General features: G+C 40.7%; 1 protein-coding gene across 2 annotated transcripts in view; it reads right to left on the bottom strand.

Annotated features, from left to right (window-relative positions):
- prkcbb (protein kinase C, beta b) overlaps window positions 1-24,127 on the bottom strand; it is a 116,502-nt gene that overhangs the window by 45,182 nt on the left and 47,193 nt on the right. For both annotated transcript variants that reach the window (XM_038696249.1, XM_038696240.1), the window contains exons 4-9: window positions 21,598-21,709; window positions 20,827-20,955; window positions 10,319-10,475; window positions 9,544-9,678; window positions 7,663-7,759; window positions 2,021-2,164 (exon numbers count right to left, since the gene is read on the bottom strand). In XM_038696249.1, coding sequence (XP_038552177.1) covers window positions 2,021-2,164; window positions 7,663-7,759; window positions 9,544-9,678; window positions 10,319-10,475; window positions 20,827-20,955; window positions 21,598-21,709 — 774 coding nt within the window. The remainder of the gene's footprint in view (window positions 1-2,020; window positions 2,165-7,662; window positions 7,760-9,543; window positions 9,679-10,318; window positions 10,476-20,826; window positions 20,956-21,597; window positions 21,710-24,127) is intronic.

Consider the following 24,127-nt stretch of genomic DNA (forward strand, 5'->3'; position numbering starts at 1 on the left):
TTTTATTCCTAAATAAAAAAAAGGATTTTGATTTATCAGACCTACATAGGTCCACATTGTATTTCTATACACTTGCTGTTTCTCCAGCTGCATGGCATCATCTCATTTCATCCTGAATGAGCAAAAACAGCAACCCACAATAAGATGAAATGAGTTGAAAACAAATGAGCAACAAACTAACACCAACACTCTGTTACGACGCAATATTGTTTGATATAGATTTACAGATTTGAAAAACAAAAATACTGACACATTCTGACCACCGTGACTGTTACAAACTACAGGACGACTAGCTGATCCTGGAGTAGTGTAGTGGAACTGATCTCATTAGTGCCACTATGTAAAAAGACCATGGACGAAAGTATCACCTTTTCTTCCAGCTCTGGCAGTCCTTCATTCAATATTTTATAGTGTGAAACTGGTCAGATATTTGCTAAAATGCAAGTGTTTAGTGCACAAGCAGCAGATGTCCACCTACACAATGCGACACATTCCCACTTCCGGCGCAGACAGGAAGGCAAAAGACAAAACAACATAGTCAGAGCACTTCCTTGGTGCTGAAATGTGTGTGGTCAATAAAGAGGGAGAGGCTTTGAGCAGCGCTGTCCATGGTACTAAGACTTGGCTGTTAAACACACAGCATGCACAAACACATGATTGTGTTGGACATGTGGGCAACATTATGGATCAGGCTGACGAATGCACTTGCCTGCGTCTGCCCATGAGATACGAGTGTGTTTGTGTATGTGTGTTATTATCACTCTGGAGGCATGTCCACAGAGAAATCTTAGCAGCGGTATTGTGATCCAGATGTCTTCAGACACCGAGGCTCTGAAGGAACCAGCCTCCCACAAAAACTCAGGAACCCTTAAAATGACAAACCCCGAGTGATTGCTTGTTTGTGCATGTTGTTATGTGTGTTACTCTGTTTAATGTACTGTGTGAGTACTGTGTGTTTCTCTTTCTCAACACCTGTATTTAAAAAATGTAATGGTGTGTGCGTACATAGAATAGGTGTCTGTGTACAGGCTGCATCTGTGTGTCTATGTGTTGTGCATGTCTCTGGAAACTGTGTGTACGTCCGTGTGCATGTCTCGGGTATTCCAGTAATGATCAACCCTCCACTCAGTCTCTCCACATTGACGCATCAGTGTTGCTTTAAATGCCTGTTACCATGGAAACAGGCAGCCAGCATACAGGTCTCGTATACAGACAATGGTCTCTCTCTATTTCTCTCTCTCTCTCTGTTACTTTCTCTCTCTCTCTCCTCCCTTGCTGCTCTACCCATCGTTTACCCAATTTTCTCTCTCGCCACATCTTCCCATTCTGTCTGTGTCTTGCCTTGATTTTCATTCATTCATGTCAGTCTTCCCTCTCCAAGGTTTCCGCCTCCATTCTTACTCTCCCTCTTTTCATTCAGTCCGACATTTTTACCTCTCCTTTAATTCATTCATGTCAACCTTACCGCCATGCTCTCACATCTCTGTCTCTCTCTCCACTTGTCATGTCATCCTCTTCGCCTCTTTCCCGTCATCCATCTCTGTCTACCTGTGCTTCATCTTGTTTAATTTCTGCTGTCTTTTTCTTCTCTTTCTGTCCATCTTTTCTTCCCTTTAAGCTCTGTGTGTGGATAGAGTGCTCTAACACTCGCAAACACACACAAATGCTCGCAGAGGTACTCACCATGTCACACAATTAGAACACCGATCTACTTGTTTTTGCATACGAATAATACTCTATATTCTCCTTCAGGTTTACTTTGTGCAAAATTATAATTTCTCACAAAGACATTTAGTGTCAACCAGGAATGACTCATCCTTTATCTGCTGCCAAGTGGACATACAATTTAATCCTCCAAATATGTGAACAATGCTGCCAGCATCACAGATGTTTATCTACACATTTGCATTGGTAAAGGTAATTGCGAGATGATTGTACAGATACACAGCAATTTACTAAAATATGCACCTGTGGCACATACAAGACAGACTTAGACACCTATTTAACACCATGGCCTTACCTTGCCAAAGCTTCCCTTGCCCAGCACCATCAGGAAGTTAAAGTCAGCCAGCTTCATGCGATCTTGGTTGCCATTGGAGTCGAACCGGGATGCAGCATTGGCTGACTTGCCCTCTGTGTTCTTGCCTGGACCAATCTTAGCCCTCTACATGACAGAAAGTGAAAACAGAGGACAACATTAGACATAACCTCAAACATTCAAAAAGACCACAGGCTGTAAGTGGACTAATAGGGGGTTGAAATGGCACATTACTCAATATATTTATGCATAATAAAAAAAAAAAGTAGGGCCTTTCAACAGCATTTGTCTTCTTGGTGCTTGGTTTGTAACCAGGAACCAAGGTGCTATTTGTAGCATTTTCAGGTCATCCAAGATCACTGCCAGCAGTCCAATAAACAAAAGCAATTCCAATTTTTTTTTTTTATATTTAAACTTTTCAAACATCAAAGTTGAAACAAAATAAGAAAGAAAAGAAAATTCACAGCCAGCCACATTTTAATAATTTATTAAGTAAATAAATTGCACAGTGCAAAAACAAAATGAATAAATAAAAAAAACATAAAAAACTGTGAAATGTCCCCTAAATGTTTGGAGCTTCTTTTTCAAAGTTTGGGGTGTTTTAAGATCACAGAGAAACAATTTCTGTTAGCGAGTGGAAGTGATGAATATGTTAAAGAGTGAAAGTTTTTAGCCTTTTGGTTCATTCTATTTCATTTATTCTGTGCAGGCACTTTACACTCCAGTTCACACTTTCCATAACAAATATGGCCTCCCTGTGAATGTCACTCTGTTAAATCTGTCACCACTTCCCTTGTTTCTGTCCTTCAACCACTCTCTCCCACACAATCTTAAAGTCTTTCTTTCTTTCTCTCTAAAATTCATTTCTACTCCATCTTTATACATGGCCCTTGTCTGTCTCCTCTATTCACTCTCTTTCATTTCCAACTCTCTCTCAGCTCATTCGTCTTTGCCTTGACCTTGTCGCGCTCTCTTGTCCAGTCTGTCATAAGAAACTATTATAATCTTATAATCTAATCTGATCCTAATCTTATTCTCCACTTTGTAAAGACATTGCTTCAATTTAAGAACGGCCTAGATGAATTTATTTTATCCTATCTTATCAGAAATTGCTGATCCACGCTGAGGCTCTCGGAGCTTCTTCTGTCCTGAGCAATAATTTCTCTGCTGCCGTCTCTTGAAAATTGTGAAGCATCCAAGTACTCTGCTGCTCCCTGCAATGTTTGTTGTGTGTGTGTGTGTGTGTGTGTGAGAGAAATAGTGGGGCAACCCATACGGTTCTCGACTCATCAATGGATAAAAGGCTCTATCTGTCTCCATCTGTTCTGACACACACACACACACACACACACACACACACACACACACACACACACACACACACACACACACAGAGGAGCAGTCGAGGTATTTGTGAGCAGCAGAGCATGCTAAAGGAAACACTCTCAAAGCCTTCAGAGATGAATGATGCTTGCATTGTTTGTCTCTGTCTACAGCCATAAGTCCAAGTATCTTTGTGCACATTACAAATGGCAAAAAAAAAAGGATGAATAGCAGAAGCAAAATCGCATACATTTTCTTTAGAATCCACCAACACCAACTTAAGGTGTTTTTTGTTTATGTGGATAAATATTATGTATGCATTTAAGTAGTGATGGAAATGCATCCGTACATTAAATTATGATGTAGCAAACCATCACTTGTCTCATCCTAGTTACTGTCCAAATGCAGCCTCATTGTAGCAACCTGTACTGACATTTAAGAACGGTGACAGCTTGACTATTTAAAAACTATTCTGAAGAACCTTCACCCAATTTCCTCTATGAAAATCACTTGTTTTTACTTTACTGACACAATGTCAATAAATCTCCCGCTGCCTTTACATCTGTCTGTACTCTCTCATTCAATGCCACCATCCACCTTGCATAAGAATGAACAAATAAAGACAAAGTGAAGTGGGGGAGCAGTGAGGGGGGACATGGGGAGAGAAAAAGGGCAAGAAATAGTGAAGTAAATAATACATAAACTGTTTTTGTATATGTTTTGGCAACATGTCTTTGAATCAAAACTTGCCAATAAAGCTGCATTAAACTGAACTGAGATACAGAAATGTGTCTCAGCTCCAAATGAATAATGTTTTAAGCTTGACTGGGTCTCTATGTGTGTGGGTGTGCATACATACGACATATATTATTCATTACTGGGACTGTCTTGTGTGATTCTGGATGGGGTGAATGAAGGTCTGCAGGTTATGTTACCAAAGTGAAATCTCTCTCTGTCTGTCTCTCTGTCTTTATTTCTCCCTGCCATCTCTTTGAGAGCTTCATCCTAGACAATGCTTGTGTGTGTGCATCTGTGTGTGCATGTGAGTGTTTGTGATAGCTAGCCCCCCGAGAATGTGTCTCAGCGAACTGAGGACCATGACCTTGAGGAGATCGAGGGACATGAAAACAGATAAAGAGAGAGAAGCACACAGGGGGTCACTGAAGGTGACAAACTAGATAAGTGAAGGAGAGAAGAGGAAACAAAATGAAGACAGGGAGGAGGAGGAAGGCAGAAAAATAGAGGATAGAAGACTGCAATACCTCCTCATACAGCCAACAACCAGACTCTAACATTTACATTACATTTACTCATAACCAAAGCGACTTACATTTGAGGAACAACATACAAGCATCAATAAAGTAAGAGATCTATGAGTAACAAGACGTACGGGTAAGAGTGAGTAAGAGCTATTACCTAAATACACTATTAACAATAAAAATCTTCTTATTTCACAGCACTTTTCTACTAATTATTAACTAGAATCTGGTCAACATTTGACACACCAGAAATAAAACTGTAATAAATAAAACTTCAGGAGAAAGCAAGAATAACAAAACCCGAAAATCAATAAGGTTCGAGCTTATCGATACAAAATTTTAAATACTTAATTTGAACAACATAGGCTGCATTTAAATTTGAAATGCAATGGATAAGAAAATCATCAGGCTGCAGTCTCTGCCTGCTCTCTGTCGGCTCCTACACACACACACACACACACACACGCACGCACACACACACACACACACACACACACACACACACACACACACACACACACACACACACACACACACACACACACGCCTTCACGGTGGAAGACGGTGAGGGTTAAGCTAAGTTAGCTCCCAACTACTGTAACGTTAGTTGATGACGCTCGTTACTGTAAGTACGTGCAATAAAACCTCTGCAAGTAAAATGACAATAGTTAATCAATACACCTGTCTGTAAGGTAACGTTAAACATGTAGAAATGGTTAATTTAATCATCTCTGTCCTCAGTATCTCATCCTGTATGTTTTATACAAGCACAGCTAACGCTAGCTTGGCATTAGTCAAATGTTAAAAACAAGCTAAATAGAAAGCTGTCTGTCTGGAGCACAGACTGGTCTGTAGTCTTAAAAGCGAGAGAGGAGGGACTGATACAGACTGATATTCTTTCTAAACCTCACTCACTACTTGTGATGTCAGATAAAGTTATTGAGTTACTTTGCTGTTGTAAACATTAATGTTGCTGCTCTAGAAACAACATTTAGCTGTATTTAAAATATTAAATTAAAAACAACCAGGCAGTTAACATGTACACTTCAATATATGTTAATTTATTGCAAGTGATATGTCATCTCAATATATAACGTTATTGGACATTGAATATTTTCCTCATCCCGTGCAGGCCTACCTCACACCCGTTGGGTCTGGTCTTACCTAATAACCATCACTAAATAATAGTAATGTATCGATAGTGGTATCGATAAAGAATCGGATCGTTAAGCAATCTCAATAAGGGTATCAATATCAATAAAAATTAATGATCCCCATCCCTAGTCACATAAAAGCAACATCTTGCACCAGAAAATTCTGAAAATGGAATTACAACTTTTATCTGCCTAAATCATCACATGGGCCTGTAGCAAGCAGAGGAACTAGTTTCATCCTCAGTCAGCTACAATCACAAGGGAAAAATCTTCAATCAAAACCTTAGAGGTAAGTGTTTCCTAAACAACAAATAGTTAATTCACAGAAAACTGGACACCTACACTGCAACACTCGCTGAAGAAGATGTAATTATGGTCTGAGATTTAGGTCGAAGGCCAATTAGTAACACTCGCTGCCATGTGGGTCGACCAACATGTGGAACTGTAGCTGTATGTGATGATGTGGATTTATGTTTATGATGTTTGTGTTTGTTAAGATGGTCACTGTGTCCAATTAGGTATAGTCACAAATTCCTGCGGTAACTTGGTCGAGAGATGTGACAGACAACACATTGATCCCCGACCAATGATAGCTTGCCATCTTTCAAGGCCTGCATGATGTCATCAGGAAGGAGGTACTAGAGGCCGACTTTCAGAAACAGGAATGAAAACAAACAATGGCGTCCAAAGCTGTGCGCCTGATAATGGCTGTCAAGACCAAAACAACATTGACTTTCCTTCTGTTTGACAGTTCCACTTAGCAGCACCAACGACATCATTTCTCTATCGATTCGCCATGTTTACATCTGTGCATGGGCCCAATGTCACAGAACACGTCGTGGAATTTATCATACAAGGCGAGTGAAGGCAAAATAAAAAAAATTTAAAAATCAGAAAACTCAGACACGCTACTCTGTCTGGACGTCATGAGGTGTCCCAGATGTGGCATCGGTTATTGTCCACTATGATAAAATGATTAATTTATCTGACATTTTCTGTCTCCTTTCCAGGTTGCCTTTTTGCGTTCATTGGAACAGTGAAGATGAGTCATCCTTCTCTAAAGGTTCCTGTCACAGGCCATCTCCTCCCAGTTGTTGAGGTGAAAGTGGCATTTCCTCAGGTGGGATATGAGTTTATCCTAGTAAAGCTTGTCCCCCTTGAGTGCGCTTCCCCTCCCCATAGAGTGCCTGTTTCGGGAGATGGGAATTTGGCATACTGAAAATATGGCCTGTCCATCGCAGTTGGTGTCAAGTGATAGTTGTGGAGATACTCGGTAGGTTGGCTTACTCCACTTTTTTATGCACTTTGGTTTATGTACGGATTAAACGAGATCCAACATGTTTATCAGATTTACAGATGCTGCTAGGCAGAGGCAGGCTTGCTGTTCCCCTCTGTGTCCAGTCTTTGTGCTAAGCTAAAATAACTGATCCTCTAACTACAACTAAAGCTAAGGCAGGGACAGGTGAGAAAACAAAAGCCTTTCCACTGAACTCTGTGATCAACACATCTCTAAATGACTCTGATGTTTGTAGCTTAGTGTCAGCGAGACAGAAGGAGAAACGGAAAAGAGAAGAAAAAAAGAGGAAAAGCACAGAGCGGGTTTATCCTCTCCACTGCCAAATGTGTTAATGAGTGTGCCTAGTGGTCAGCCACACACACACACTTCTGGACCTGCAGTGTGCCAGACCGGATGGTACTATAAGTGTGGCTGCCAACTGCTAACAGCTCTCCCAGGGAGGCTCTCACTCAGACACACACAGATAGATAGTGTGCGCACACACACACAGACATTCACAAGCATACCATACCAACACACACAGGCACACAGTTGCAAATGCTTCCGCATAAAAACACAAACAGACTAAAAGGTAAAAATGCACACACACACCTCAAATTTCTGCCGTAGCTCCTCGTTGCCCTCCTCCCCCTCCGGAGCAACGGGAACATTGAAGTACTCGCCTTCTTCCTGAGAGAGCAGCTTGAACCTGAAGAGAGAGAATATTTCCAGCCAAATCAATTCCCAATTAGTTTATACAATGTGTGTGTTTAACTGCTGCTATTAGCTGAAGCTGTCGACTTTGTTAGTGCACTAATTTAAAATCCTAAAGAATAAGCTGATTATTTAGTAATTCACTCTCCTTCATGGTGATCTAGCAAAGCCTGACAGAGATGGGCCTAAAAGACAGTTGAGACGCTTATCATTTAACAAAATCAATAGAATACAATTTTTCATATTGGCCCCATAACAACCAATGCCACAACCTCATACTTCACAGCATCACCATATTTGTAGAAAATGACATTGGGATGAGTGTTTATGCTTTCGTGACACAGATGATGCTGATGCTGATACGATTTTCCTTTTTTTCAGGTTTCCGCCTTCTCAGTAAATGTGGGTGCTGTTACCATTTCTATCTGCAACATTCCCATTTTATTCTTTCCACTTAGACTTGTTTGCTGTTAAATCAGTCATCACTGTATGTGTGCAGTACCGTCAACAGTTGTTGAAATTGTTTTAGGCTGCTGCTATTGACAATCTACCAACCTGAGATTAAGTTTAACCTGAATCAATCAGACATTTTGACTCTCAAGAGTTACTGTCTGCAGATTTTGTCAAGTATGTTCATTTTTGTGAACCTTGTGGTCCTGCCCACTGCGCATTTTGGTAATTTCAAGGCCAGGCTTGTGGAACATCTGTGACACACCTGGATATGAGGTGGGATCTAAAAGCATATTATCATATATTATAGGTGGGTGTGATAGATGCTGTGATCATGGCCAGTCAAATTCACTATTTTCATCTCCTTTAAACGCAGGGCTCTCACAGGCATGATGCATTGTTTGGGAATCATCACAGTACCTAAAATATACTGCCAAGAGTAGTAGGAAGGCATGTGATTCATTGTTATGTACAAGTATGTGATGTATGAATAATGTATAAATATTGGTTCAGATGCGTTTGCACAGTGGAAAGGAAGGTGATCAAACACAGGTTGCTATTTTTCTTTTAGAGGAGTGATATATTTTTCAGAAAATTAAGATGAATTACTCTTATATTGTAACAAACACTCATATTGTCTCATATTGTGTTTGGATAGTGATGGAGTTACTCAGTTTATGTTAGCTACAAATTACTTATAAATTATATAAAATTAACAACAAAACTTGCAGTCCAGTAATGAAATCATATTCTAATATTTCACAAATTGTGTGAAGAAGTAGTTTTTCAGTCAAATACATTTTTGTTAAGCTAGATAACCCCATTACCACACGTCACATCTCGGCTGTTCATGTCACTCTCACTCTGTTCCTCCTCCTGGCTGCTGGTGCCAGCAGGTGTGAGGCTTTGGAGCAAGTGGGAAAACACACACTTAGCACAGGTTCTCTCTGTTCTGAATATCAGCTTTTTAATGCCATCACTCCACCTCCACCATTCCGCCTCAAACGCCGGCATCTTATTAAAAACCCTGACAGGGCAGCATCAGCAAAAAGAGAGGAAGATAGAGCGATACAGAGACTGAGCGAAAGAGAGAGAGAGGGAGGGAGGGTGCCGGAGAGATAAAGGAGAGGAGATAAAGACACAGGATAGAGATGATTTGGCACCGAGTATCACCAGAATAAAAAAGAGGAGGTCTAACTTGTATTCCAAGTATTTCTCCAACAGTGCAGTAATGAAAAAGGTCACCTTCACTCTCCCTTCTCCTCTACCTGTGCTGTTTCTATGCCTCGCCCCCCCCAATTCATCCATCCTTCCCTCCTTTCATCTTACCATCCATCCACTCCTTGTTTCTGGAGCTCCGAGATGCCGAAGGACAGCGATCCCATGAAGTCGTTGCGGCTGGTCAGGTCCCAGTCCCACACCTCCACCGACAGACGGCGGTCCTTATCGTACTCCTTTAGGTGGCTGGGAGAGAAACAAGGACAACTAACAGTATGATGATGACTGACAAAGATACCTGTAGGTCTTCTAATATTTGGACCCTTTCCCCTTAAGTTTGTAACTTTTAAAGTCTTGGATTTATAATTTCCATTCTTATCCTGCCATTAAAATTTGTGGCCTCCATTTCTTCAGGTAACAGTCATCTCATTTTTCAAATACAAAAAAATATAGTAGGAGCTGTCTGTAACCCGGGCCTGTGTGTTACATTTAGGATCCATTCAGACCTCACAAGCTTAAAGCAGTCTATTAAATCTCTTCTATTATCTCTTATATTGATATGTTGGATAGGTGCTGAACATCTGCAACCAGATGCCTGAAAAGGCAAATCTCAGCCTTCTTCCATGTGGCTTATTAAGAATGTAATTGCAGCCAACTGCAGGAAACGACCCCAAAAGCAAGGTTTTCTGAATATAAGGAGCCAGATGTTTTTATCTGAGCGCCAGCGGTTACACATGCTTGGAAAGCTGAGCATAATGTGATGCTCTTAACACGCTGCACTGAGTGACTGAGAGAGATGAAAAAGAGGAAACAGAGATAAAATGGAAAAAGACTTAATGACGGAAAGGGAATACAGACAGAAATATAAATACAACAAGAGCCTTACAATTTAAAGGTCTCATTCCAGGTGGGGTTGAGGCAGCACTTTATGGTCTTGGTCTTCTGTTTACTCTCACTGCGGGGATCTGGGATCAGTTTAAGCTTCACATATGGGTCTGACAGACCGTTTGGATCCATAGGAACCAGATTCCTGCCCTCTTTGACTGGGGGGAGAGAAAGGGAGGAAAAAAAACAGGAAAGTAAGGGGGAGGGTGGAGATAAGAAAAGAGAGGGAGAAAGTGACAGAGAAGAAAAATAAAAATCAAATTGATTTAAAGTAAGCATCATTATCAATGACATTTTGTGGACAGAGATGGGAAATGGTTTGTGTGAGTGCAGAGCTCAACTTTTAGGATTTCATATCAAACTATGTATTTAAAAATGTCCTACAAGAAAAATAAAAGACACAGTATTATAAATAAGATATAACATTTTCCTTGTATCCATATTGTGAGACAAACAGATCAAACAAGGGAGAGGGACAGAGAATCCAATAGATTTACAATAAAATATACCAAATATATATCAAATGTAATGAAATGTAACCTTATTAATCACTTACATAAAAAAAAAAATAAAGGCAACCCACCTTCAAAGTAATGAAAATATGTAACACATTTTCTGTACAAATTTAAACTTCAGCTTGGTTATTGTGTAGATCATTACCTTTTTAGTTTTATTCACTTACATTTTTACATACCGGTATGGACTCTCCTCTCCATTTGGTGAGCCATTTTCCTTAAAAGCTACAGTATAAGAGGAGTAAAATAACTGTACTCTACTGGACTATTTAGCGACTCTGATTCATGAGTGGAAATGGCAGGTGGGTTCAAATGCACCCTCATTGTACTTGTATTGCACATGATCTGGAGCAATTGTGCCGTTAAATGAATCCTCATTTAGTCCCTGTCAGAAGCCGCCAGTAACTTATCAATGACATCACAATTAATTTTAACCCATATTTAGCAGTTTGGCAGGTGTTAACCTTCAAGCCTCATGTTTATATGAGTGAGCTGAATTTTGAGAGTACTTCTTGTCAGTAATCTACTTAACAACCAAACTCCCCCCTGAAACTAACAAATTAAATTAGGCATGGTAAACTTGTGGCAGTGGAAAACAAACACAAGCACACACACACACACACACACACACACTAAGAACCCCTAGAGTTGTATTGGGGGTTAAAGCCTTGAGGTTGCCAGATCTGTCTGTAATGACCATGTAGACCGATGAAGGTTGCCAGTTCCAATACTAATCCTTCTTTTGTGGCCGTCTGTTATTGGGCTGTAATTGTATTCCGGTGGCGTAAAATCCCCTGCGATTGGAGTGTGTGTGTGTGTGTGTGTGTGTGTGTGTGACAGCAATTATTGTTTCTGGTCAAGTTGCGAGGTCACATCCAATTACCAGAAGCGGGCTGGTGTTGCTGTGTCTTAGGCAGCTCACTAGGGACGCACTCAAGAACACACAAAACACACACAGAAGAACCTTTCCCACCCCACACTAGGGCTGAACAATTTTAGAAAATAATCTAACTGCAATTTTCTTGCGATTGCGATTTAAAATGTGATTAATTTTTAAGCTCTTTACCTTCTGTATTATTCAAAACGGACAAGCAGTAAATCAGTGTATAGTATGACCAACACAATATTAGATAGATTAAACATACACTGTTCTTTCTTGTGGGTCAGGCCTGTGTTATGATGAAATTAGGTGATTCATGAATTATTATTATGAGCGATGATGGAGAAGAAGTATCAAATTTTAATAATATGAGAAAGATAATTTGAGTCAAGTCATGGCATTAAATAATATGACATAATATCAGGTAGGCCTACATACAGAACACAAGAAAAACACAGTTCACCACAGTGTGTTGTACAGTAAGAGCTCAATACAAAACCCACAGTTCAACCACCAATTAATGAGTCTATCTCAGTTCAAATCTCCTAGGAGTCCATCTTTCTATATCCCAGTAAGCAAACAAAAAATAGTTTGAGGTTCCATTCAAAAGTTGGCCAATGAAAATTACACGAAGTGACGCCTCTCGTGTTTAATAGTAATTCTCCGACAACACCGGAGTTCCCCTGCAGCCTCCGATGCTGGTGAGCAGCGCACTGGCTGTAACTCGGGACAGAGTGGGCCTCTTTCGGACTTGTGCGACTGGTGGCTGTGTGTACTTCGGCTATCGATACCGAGCGCTACAATACACTTACCTAACTACACGTGTCTTTCTGTTGTGCATTTTTCCTGTCCGTCAAAGCGACAGATAGCACGACAATTTCACTCACCACCACCAAGTTACCTGCGGGTGACGGGTGCTACTTTCATTCCCTGTATGACACTAAAGTTTCAGTAGTGTCATCTTCTGTCAAGCTTAAGGCCATTGTAACAAGTCATGGTACAGCGTAACGTGCAAATTTACGCTTCCTCTGCAGACTGGTTTACTCTTGGGTATCATGTGATCAGAGTGTAATTGCAGCCTTTGCGATTAGAAAATCACGTTTTATTACATCGGAATAATATCAGCTCTAATCCACAACTTTATTACAAACAAACCAGGCTTTATACACACGAACTGATATATTTCTCGTTCGTTGGACCATTTTGTGACTAGCAGTCCTGATTGAGACCTGACCAGAGCCGGCGTCAGACTGAGCTCAGCAGGAGGGCATTTATTTTCAATGGGTGGGCACTAGTGATGGGGAATTTATTTTCAGATATCCTATAGTTAGGCTAGTTATTATTGCTGCCGTTTCTGTAAGTGAATTGCCTGAAGTGATGCAAACCAACTCCTCCTAAACCGACTTTATTATAAACAAAGTTAACAGCACACATGTAGTTTAACTGCTATCTCACTGACAGGAGAGCATTTTATTTCTAGTTCGCTCATAAGCGTTTACACCATGTAGGCCTACCATTATCAAAATAATATCAAACACATAGGCTACACAGAGATGATTCTACAATCTCCATTTTCAAAAATAAATAAAACAGCTGTTTCTCCACGGCGGGAGGGACATTTCAGGACATTGGACAGCGCACAACTGAAAAAAACGAACTAAATAGCCTACTAAATTGATTGAAGTCTCATCACAACACAACAATGCACAATAGTGCACTTTGACAGTAGGCTACATAATACTAGTTACAGAAATACACTAACAACCGGCCTACATGAAACTTTAAATTGAACTCACAATTAGAAGAGCCGAAGACGCCGCTTGTGAGCTGATTGGAATTTCTTCTGAACTAGTCTGGCGTGAAGCTGAGAACACATTTTTGAGAGAGGAAAACAAATTTTCGCAAGTCGCGGTAGAAGCACCAAATACCAAGGCCAGTTGGAGTGCCGTCAGTACAGTGGGCCTAGCGTTTTGTGATGTTTGGACAACGTTGTCAGCGTCGCAGAGCCACGAACTAGCAGGTTGTGGCGAATTCTGCCTGCCTGCCGAGAATTGCATGGACCTCGCGGGTGGTAACGCTAATTCATGCTGAGAGGTGGGTGCAAATCTCGGCAGGTAGCCTACAACATCTGCTCTGCCGAATTATGCGGTTATCACCACATATTTTTGCTGAATCATGCTACTTCTACTAAGTGTAGGCTAATAAATTATTAACGACTCTAAATGTTCATAAAATATATAGGCTACTTCATTTCGTTGATCATCTTTGATGTACCCCACAAAGGATATTATTGCGTTTAAAAGCAAGTTTTTGGAAGTGCAGGCAATTCTCCGCAAGCATGCAAAACTCGTCATAACACCGGGCTGTCTTTATCTTACTGTATGGGGCCAGCAGACTCGTTTATGGACTTGTGGATGTAGTAGAACTTACAGTCATTTGAGATTCAGAGTTAGGGTTTATTAGGGTTTGGAACCATTTTCTAATGTCCATTTTGGAGCATTGTGAGCTACTTGCTTTGTTTTTATATGTGCACTGCCACCAGGAATCTCCCGCTAACTCAAAATGCACCTAGGCCTACTAACGTACGTTGGGAGGGGGGAAGCAGGGGGGTTTCCTCACAGAGCCACACTTTGAATTTTATGTTAGCTTTAATATGTTTTCAACTAATAAACTGTTTGTAAATGTATATTTTTTATTATTCCTCACTGAAATGTGAATATCACAACTCTATTTGGGGGGGCATAAAAGACTTTTGGGGGGGCATTGCCCCCTAATGCCCCCCATACCACCGACTCCAGACCTGACCCTGGATAGGTTCATTTTAGATCAGATCTCTACTTGTCACCCAGCATCATTAGCACAACACAGACAACAAAAATAATTATGGTGGGTGATAGCAAGAATAAACAGTTTCAGTATTAGATGAGACTGCAAGTGGACTTAATTTCACAGATGACAAAGACGGCTGCCTGAAACAGAGAGAATGGCTGAGACAACATCTTGTGTACAGCAGATCTTGTGCTTCTTGTATTGTCACCACAAATGAACCTGAAAGTTCACCTGAAAGTGAGACTTCATGCTGTCACCACCTAATGTGATTCGTAAAACATGGGTCAAACAGCTGCTCCTAATAAAAAACTGAAGCACGCTTTTATACTAGAACTCAAAATGTTTTTTACAATTAACGATTGAGATGCAAAGCCCTCAGAGCTGCGGGAAACGTGCGGCATCCTATCTCACCATGACGTAAAGGAGAGCTTCGAAGTGAGTTCACAGCGTGAGAAAACTTCAAGAAGTAGGGGAAATTAGGTTTTCATGCTGTTAAAGCGCTATGCTACGCTAAGCTTCGGGAGGTTAACCACAGCACAGACCAAACGGCCAGCATTAAACCCTCAGCGGAGCAGGTCAATAAATATTAGATGATGCCTGCTAAAGTGACCATCAAATGCTGGTTGAGGAGGGCTATAAAGAGGGTAGCATGCCAAATAGTCTCATAGGACACTCACAGTAAATAGAGGAGGGTGTGTGTGTGTGTTTGTGTGTTTGTGTGTGTGAGTGAATGGATCTGTTTGTGCATGCACAGGTGTGCGCTGTACATGTGACTGTGTATGCATGTGTGGCATTCTTGTTTGCATTCAGTTTGTGCTGATTGCAAAGAGCATGCATGGGTCTGTGCACAGATGTGTGTCTGTGTGTGTGTGTGTGAGAGAGAGAGATAACATGTATTTGAGTCTACAGGGAGGGTGAGTGGAGATAAGAGTGCAGTAACAGCAGAATACTGTATGTGCACAGCAGCGTGGGTGTTGGCAGTGCACCTTTTCCCATGTGAAACTGCCTCATCGGAGTCTTACTATGTTTCTTGTGTTCTGTCCAACTGCTACTTGTCTAAATGTGTGCTGCTAAATCTGGGAATGTGTGTTTTTCCAGATCATTTCATCTTGGGAATTGTGAAATGGTAATCACGCCGAGCACAGTTCAGTTTGGACAGGTGAGAACCACCAGATGAGTCACCAAAAATCGGCACCAAGAGGCCTGATAAAGAGTCTAGATCTCCTCGTGTGAGCTCAAACGTCTGTACTAACTGTAGGAAACAAACACAAAAATAAGTTAAATGGTTCTGAATACACAAATGTTGACTGGATGTTCATTTTAGCTACTTTATTCCTACATGTGTTGTCAAGGAATCATTAGATTATTTAATTTGAGCGATGACAAGTCAAAAAATTAAAAACCCCTATTAAGGCCAAAAATTTATCATGACTAATTGGTTGAGCATACTTCACTAAGCCTGACATTAGATATGAATAGAAATGTATTCTAACATTACTCTAATATTACTTCTGGTGTGCTCTGGTATTAGACCAGTGTCCTTTAAATAACAACAACAAAATGCTTAGTACTGTATAATATACCATGTCTGTAATGTGGGCATGAATATCAAGTTTAAGGGTTCAAATTGCCAAGATGTGGCAACTGTTACACTTATGGACTTTTGGCTTAGGTGTAAATAAAATTAAAGCTGGTGAAAGCAACGTTTGAAAAACTAGCAAGTGACAGCTAGATTTTGAAAGAACCAAACCAAAAACTACGGGGAGAGGTAGGTAGGTAGGTAGGCAGACATTTATTGATTGCTGTTGGGATATAAAGATAATTTCAACGTATGTAAAAATAAATTGCCAAGCCCATTTTTAATGAAATTATAATGTCTTATATTCTTAAAGTTCTTTGGGTGCTACGTATGTTTTAATCTTTGCCATTAAACCAACACACAGCCAGCCAGAGTTATCATTAGTGTATTAAGGTGCCAGTATACTCCAACTGCTTATTGGGTGGTCGAAGTGCCCCTCTTCACAGAGTGAGTGGCCAGCTGCATGGTGATGAGAAAGACAGCAGGGTTTGAAGTTGTCTCTGTGAATGCCGTCCAGTAGGGACTGTCCCAAAACATGTGCCATTATCCCCATATTTAAACAATTACCGCATCTCTCCCCTCTCTATGACTTTTTACACTGCCTTTTGGAACAGCTATGAACACTTTTGCTTCCTGATGTGGTCGAACGACGTCGCACAAATTTGTTCTTTTGGATTATTTCCACATCCCACTGCATTTTCCCTGCTGGAGTTCCCCTCTGAGCTAGATGCTGATCCTCCATCTCCACGGGCACTGTTCTGACACTGACCCTTAGCTGTGATCTGCCAGTGAAGGGGGAGAGAGGAAACTTAAAAGTGATCCATAAAGTGTCCCTTTACACCCACGTCAATTGCTTTGATTAAATCCACAAGTACTCCACAGCATAAATGCATTTCTCAATGAAGCAGCCATTTCCACCAGTTCTTGCTACATTAAACTTTAGAATAATTCTAAGTCTGTGGTAGTTTTTTCCATATCACTGCAATGAGGGAGTGAGCTACTGGTAGCTCCACAATGACCCCTGTGGACGGAAATGAGTACTACATCCTCTACATCCTCTACTGCCTTTAAGTGTTGCTTGTAAGCTATTATCATAGCCCCTAAAAGAAGAGGATTCATCACTAAAAACTGCAATGCAATTTAAATGCTGAAAAGACAATCCTTGCTGACAATTATGTTGATGTGTTCTGAGAGTGATTAACAGATACGACTAAACTCTAAAGAATAGCAATTTTCCTTGACAGTGTCTACCATTCAGCTGTATTTTATTCTATTCTGTTTTATCATGTAGCACTCATGAGGTTTAGCTACTGCTAAAGGTTTAGCTTTACTTTTACTGCTGTCTTTATGTGATAAGTCTGCTCTCTTATCATTTCCCACAGTAAATCCCAGCTAATGATCAGTCTACAAGCGTGGGAACCAAGAACAGAGAGTAGGAGAGACGGATGAAACCTAGCAAAAGACCATGAAGGGAAAATACTTTAACTTTCCGAAGTATGTATGTATGTATCTTTTCAAGATATTCAAATAACTATTTTAGTGATATTTAGATGAACAGATCATGTTTATTGATTACATGCTGTGCAACCCCAGATGAACCAATCATCTCTTTCTTTCACAGCAGAACTAGTCATTACTTTTCAGTCCTTAAGTAGCACGGTCAAGAAGAAATCAATTACATTTTCCTGAATTGGGGGTTCAACACAAACTGTATAATGTTGCTTTCATGTGCTCATTGAAAACTCCCCCGACAAGTTTGTATGGCACATTCAAATGTTATGCATCTATCTATTATCGGTAAGTCATCTATTGTTTGGGGAATTGAAGTGAATTGTGAGTGAATGGTGGCACAGCTAAAGTTGGGGTGGATTTAGGCTTTGACAGCGTAATCCAACTAGCCATACTAAAAAAGAAGGTAGTCAGAATTTGGATATGAGATTAACTGTGATTCACAATAGATAACTCCCTTTTGAAGCTTTTGTTAAATCGTGTGAATTCTTATTTCAGCCAAACGTTAACTCTACATCAAGAAAGTCAGATGTTTGCAGTTTAATGTGCAGCTGTAACTGAGTTGACAGTCACAGAGCAAAGTTAAACCTCTGCTCCCACCTGCAGGGAAGCCAAGACACTACTAGTAAACTGTTGTCGTACCATTTTCCACCTACTATCCCTTAAATAAAACTCGAGGCAGGTCAGGAAACTCTCTTCAGGACAGAGGTGAGCCTACATTTAGCCTATCCCATGAGACGTGTTCAGGCAAGAAATTAATTTAGTATAGATTAATGTCAATGGCAGAAAACATAGTAATAGTTTTGCAATATGATCATGCAAAAAAAATGGCTCAATGCCCCAACATAGTTATTTAACCTTACCAAACTAAATGTGATGGTCAGAAAACCTTGAAATTTAAGGGCAAATCATTCTAACAGCAGTTGTAACGGACAGTGTGAACATGAATGTACTAATGATAATAGTACACTCACACTCATACTACATGATGAGTGATCATCACACTCATACTACATGAAACTTGGCTGACAGGGCTCTCGCCGAACAACACACTGCTTCATATTCATACAGCTGTATCACACACACACACACACACACCCACACACACAGACACATTTTTGAGATGCTTCCAGAAACATTTTAAACACTCTAAAACATTATAACAGGAAATGTTTAGTTCAATCACTATCATACGGGAAGAAATCACAGAAGAAGCAGACAGACTCCTTGTGTACACCCACAGTATCCTCCATACACCAGAACTCTATGCAGAAGGTCAACAGCAAAAACTCTCACTCTCCAATTCTACCCATCACATCAAAATTGCTCTCGAAATTACATTTATAAAGATGTGCCATAAAAAGAGTCTGTGCTTGTCAATATAAGAGTTTTTTTCAGCGGAGACGGGAAAGTCTAGGTGCTGTGGCGCTGTGAAATATAAGCAAATTAATTAGATTGAGGGAAAGTATGTAAGTAAGTACTCCAAAAAAACCCCCAACCAAATAATGCAAACATGCCATTACACTTCTGTCCCCCTTCTGTGATCCAGCTTTGTAACAAAACCTGCCCAGTGGTAATATTGTAAGTAAGGCCAGTCAAATGGAAACTGGGGTGTTGGTGACAATGACACTACTACACAACTTTCAGCGTCGGCCGATGGCCGTGCTGTTCAGACTACACAACTGGACGTCTTGTGACGGGAGTCTTGAAGTCGTTGTGGCGTTCACATTACGTGACTGATCGGGGACAGGGGATCACACACTACACGCGCTGAGAGCGGCTGTATCACCCGACGCTGGTCTCCAAACCACGTTTTGTCAAGAAAACACACGTGAAATGTGAAACGGGAAATGACGCGAACCTACAGACAAAACAGCTGTTGTTTGTTTGATAGATACCAATTATAAAGACAAAGAATATGGGTGAAAGAATGGATTAGCACACGTAGGTAGCAGGGATTGTCTGAGCTACAGAGAGATCTGGAGGTGAGTAAAAAGTTTTTGCAGTGAAAAAGTAGCTGCCTGCTCTCATTGGCTAGATGTGGATGTCGAGTTGGCCGACTCTTCCAGATATTTGGCATGCTAGATATCTGGCAGGCGTCGGTGATGTGTCAGAAATGTGTCAGGGAGCTGTTTTGATGTGTCGTTGAGTAGTTCACACATAACGACTGGTGACCGCCGATCGACCGCTGATTTACCCCCGATCATAACCTGACAGTCGCCGACCTCGCCGAGCGGCAAATCGGGCTAAAATCATGTACTGTGAACTAGGCTTAAGGGCTCCTTGTTTTTCTCAGTGATGCTTCTTCTCAGTCATCACTCCAACAGCAAAATACAAATGCTTCAGTGGGTGAATGCGTGTGACACACCATGTAAATGGATCTGACTCCTGTTTTTCTGTTGCTGGTTGGATACAAAGTGAAGTAACACCTCATTCAGTGTAGAGAAACCATGGAAATAATCTCATTTACAGGAAATCTTTTACTTCATATTTGTATTTATAATAGTCTGTGTCTGTCTCATATTACTTCAGCAAGATTGTCTACAGTAGGTCACAGAGCGTCAGTCATACATGCATTACACTTTGTGTTTTGTGCCACAGAGTGTGTTGGACTGGGAGACGATATCATCTTAATGCCAGTAGAGTACACATTTCTTACTAAATGAATTAAGATTAATAAAAATATGTTCATTAAAACACCAGTCAGCTCCAAAACTGCACACACAGTATTTATGTTAACTATCCCACAAATATAGCTTCTATGAAGTATATTTGTATTGATGTGATTTGTATTCCCAGTGTGTTTTTGACAACTGTTTATCAAGTAGACATTCTTTTAAAATCTTGATAATGGACACAAAATAAATGAATGGTTTGTCTGATCACATATCTTATTAGTTTTGCTGTGTCTGTCCTTCCCTTCTGTATGTCTACCAGTAGAGGGCGACAGATGTCTGTTATTCTCAAACATGAATTTACAGCAAATGGCTTTTCACCTGCCCTGCGATGGACTGGCTACCTGTCCAGGGTGTACCCCGCCTTTCGCCCAATGTAAACTGGGATTAGCTCAAGCCCCCCCGCGACCCTGTACGCAGGATAAGCGGTTGACGATGGATGGATGGCTTTTCAGCTGATGACTGTCTCTATATACAGTGTGTGTGTGTGTGTGTGTGTGTGTGTGTGCGTGATATACATACTGGTAACAGTGAGTACATTAGTCTTGATTTCAGCAAAAATCTGGAGGCGACCTCTTCTCTCTGTGTGGTCTGTCCCACACAGGCTCGGCACATTGGCCACACAGCGCTTATGGATGTTCATCATACAGTCTGGAAAACAGACACACAAAGACACACACACACACACACATACAGATGTATTTGTAAAGTTTGTTAAGAGTGTATTCTCTGAATATTTCGTTCAGTGCCGACACACCGCCCTTCAAAGTATTTTCACATAAAGGTTTCACAAATCTGAAACTATGTTTTAAAGAAACCTTAACCTCTCTGGGACAATCTAGTCCAGATTTGAGAGCTCTAGGTATAGTGGTTTTGGATCTGGACCTGGTCTAATGTGGTCTACATGCAAAAAAGCAGATAAATTTCCCTTCAAAGTATTTTCACAAATAAAATAAAGTTTTTTCAAATCTAAAAGTGTTTCAGACAGCGTTAAGGCTTTGCCTAAAATGCCTAACATCTTTCACAAGAGTGAGAAGTGCAAACAGAAAATAAATCGCTCAGCAATGTAAGTTAACTTTCACTTAAGTTGTCTATGAAGATTCTCAGTCATCCAGGTCATAGTTATCCAACGAAGGTTAAAGTCAAGGGCAACCAATCTTCAACCAAGTCCAGTTGCCCTTGACTTTAACCTTCGTTGGATAACTTTCACTTAAGTTCCCCTTAACTGCCGAATCGGAAGCTAGAAAACCATCAGAAAGAGTTCGGCATGTGTGCATTGTAGTGAGTACATACGGTCACATCTCATGCCCTGATGTATGAGGCCGTACAGCAGAGAGCCACAGTGGTCGCAGAAGGTCGGGCTGGAGTAGGTGTGGATCTTAAACTTGTGCTTTGCCCTCGGGTCCTGGAAGGAAGGCAGAAATAATCATTTTAATCTATAATCAGTTTATAATCACATTTCCTGTCTTCTTCTCCTTAGACTAAGAGCATTAGACGGCAGGAAATATCGTTCAGAATAAAGCAGTGACATTTTTTATATAATTTTGTTGATGTGCTGCACTAGTGTTAAATGATTCTGTAAATATGCAAAACTGAATAAAATATAGTCTGTTTTTTACATGTGCACCATCATCATCAAACAAATCAATTAGTTTCCATGCTGTTCCATCACACTGGGTTTTATTCACACCCATCTTTTACCACCATGCATACCCCTTCCTCTTGCCCTTTTATTCTCAGCCTTGCACCTCTGTGCACATTCTGTATACAGACAATGTAGCAATGTAGTATTTATTTACATGGGCATCTGCATTGTAATCTGATCAGGATAAGTTTCATCAGAATTTCTTTGTTCACATCAGTTTATAAAGACTACAAAAGTAAGTTACAAGTACCATTAACAGTCTGATCTGCACGTGTGTGTGTGTGTGTGTGTGTGTGTGTGTGTGTGTTGAGTATGTGTGTCCACATGTAATAGCAAAAGAGAGCTCTGTATGGAGTCAGGCTTCCATGAAGTTTGTTAAAGCCCCATTGAATTTAAACAAAGGAGATACAGCAGGTAGACAAGAGATCACATCAATCTACTACACAAACACACACACACACACACACACACACACACACACACACACACACACACGGCGTGGCCTATTTGATTGTTCTTTGAGTTTCAAGGTAAAAAGTTCAGAGCTCTTTTTCTGCTTAATGTAAACGTTCCTCAATAAAACAGATGCTCTAAAAACATGAAAATAATGATCAGTATTTTTGTTGAGGAAAGGAAACTCAGGTACCAATTCCAGAAACATAGGCTATTTCTGTCTGATGTGTGTGTAAGTGCGTGTGTGTGTGTAACACCTGCAACCATGGCCCAGTGAACACCTGCACCTACCCACTGTGGTTTCAGTGGCTGACACACACGCACACACACTCACACACGTAAGTAATGAACACTGATGGACTGCTTATTCTTAACCACTAACACACACAAATGCAGCCACATGAACCCACGGACAGTGGGAACATCCAATCCACCACTTGACAGAGATCCAGTTTGTGTGGTGAAGCGGGGATACTTCAATGTAGGAGCTGAAATATTTCTGCCAAGGGAATCCATCAAAGTCACCAAACATGCAGCTACAGCATTTAATATGAATTCCCAAACCATCTCCTCAAGTCTAAAGTGCTTGGATGACAGTGTTTCCTGCCAAAGGTTTTTTTTGTTATAAACCAATTCAGGTAGCCACCACAAGTCTTTGGTGTGTGTAGACAGTTTTATTTGCCACGTGTTCATGTCCCTTCACCTCATGAGCCATTGAAACGAGCTGATGGATTTCTTCCTCTCCTTTACACCTGTCCTGGAAAATAACACTTAATTTAGGCTGCCACGGCCTGAATTATACCCAGCTTCCCCAAGGGGTCTTTAGAAATGTGTGTGTGTGTGTGTGTGTGTGTGTGTATGCTTGTTAAGTCGGACTGATTGTGCAGCTGCCTATGATTGTCTGTATGTCTGTGTGTGTTTCTTTGCAGTGTATGTGTTTGCGTTTGTGTGAGTGCATCTGTGTATGTTTCTATTCTCCGCTGCTTCTCGCCTTTCTCAAGGACAAGACCAACTCCTGCTTGTTTTTGTTCTTCTGAAAAACAAGGGAAGATTGTGCTGCTGGAGCTCCAGCGATGAGCAACAGCAGACGGGGAGTGAGTGATATAAGGGCTGATGAGAGAGGGTGCCAGCTTCTTTCCAAACACATATGGTTAAACACATCCACCCTGAAAATTCAAGAACTGATCACAAAACAAAAAGCAGTGAATAGGGACAAAAATACATCACTTTTTCAGCCTCCTCCTCCTATATTAATCAGAACATGTGATCTTTTGTTAATGGCTGATCAGTCAAATCAGAAAGATAGATAGTCTATAGAAATGGTGTGAATACATCTGTCAATCAGTTTTACTGTACTATACAAGCATCAAAAATTGAAAAGCAGGGAATCAGGCCTGTATTAAGGAGTGGGCAAATGTTCCCTCTGGGCTAACAACCTTTTTTCTTGTGATTTTGAGATGCCTGAAGAGTTAAAAGTATCCAATAGCTGACAAAGCAAAAAATTTAAAAATGTCTGACACTTTTATGCAAAGCAACTTCCAATTGCTATATATGTCCGAGGTCACGTGCCTCTGGAGTAACGAGGGGTTGTGTCTTGCTCAGGGACACATTGGTGTCTCACAGTGGATTTGAACCCGGGGCTTTCACACCAAAGATAGCTGTCTTATCCACTGCTCCATCACCACCCCCTGTTATCTCTATTTGTCATTACTGTTATAAAATCTC

This window comes from Micropterus salmoides, unplaced genomic scaffold (assembly GCF_014851395.1).
Source record: "Micropterus salmoides isolate LMB-PRFRI ecotype aquatic unplaced genomic scaffold, ASM1485139v1 Ms_hic_scaffold_10, whole genome shotgun sequence".
NCBI classification, from domain to species: domain Eukaryota; kingdom Metazoa; phylum Chordata; class Actinopteri; order Centrarchiformes; family Centrarchidae; genus Micropterus; species Micropterus salmoides.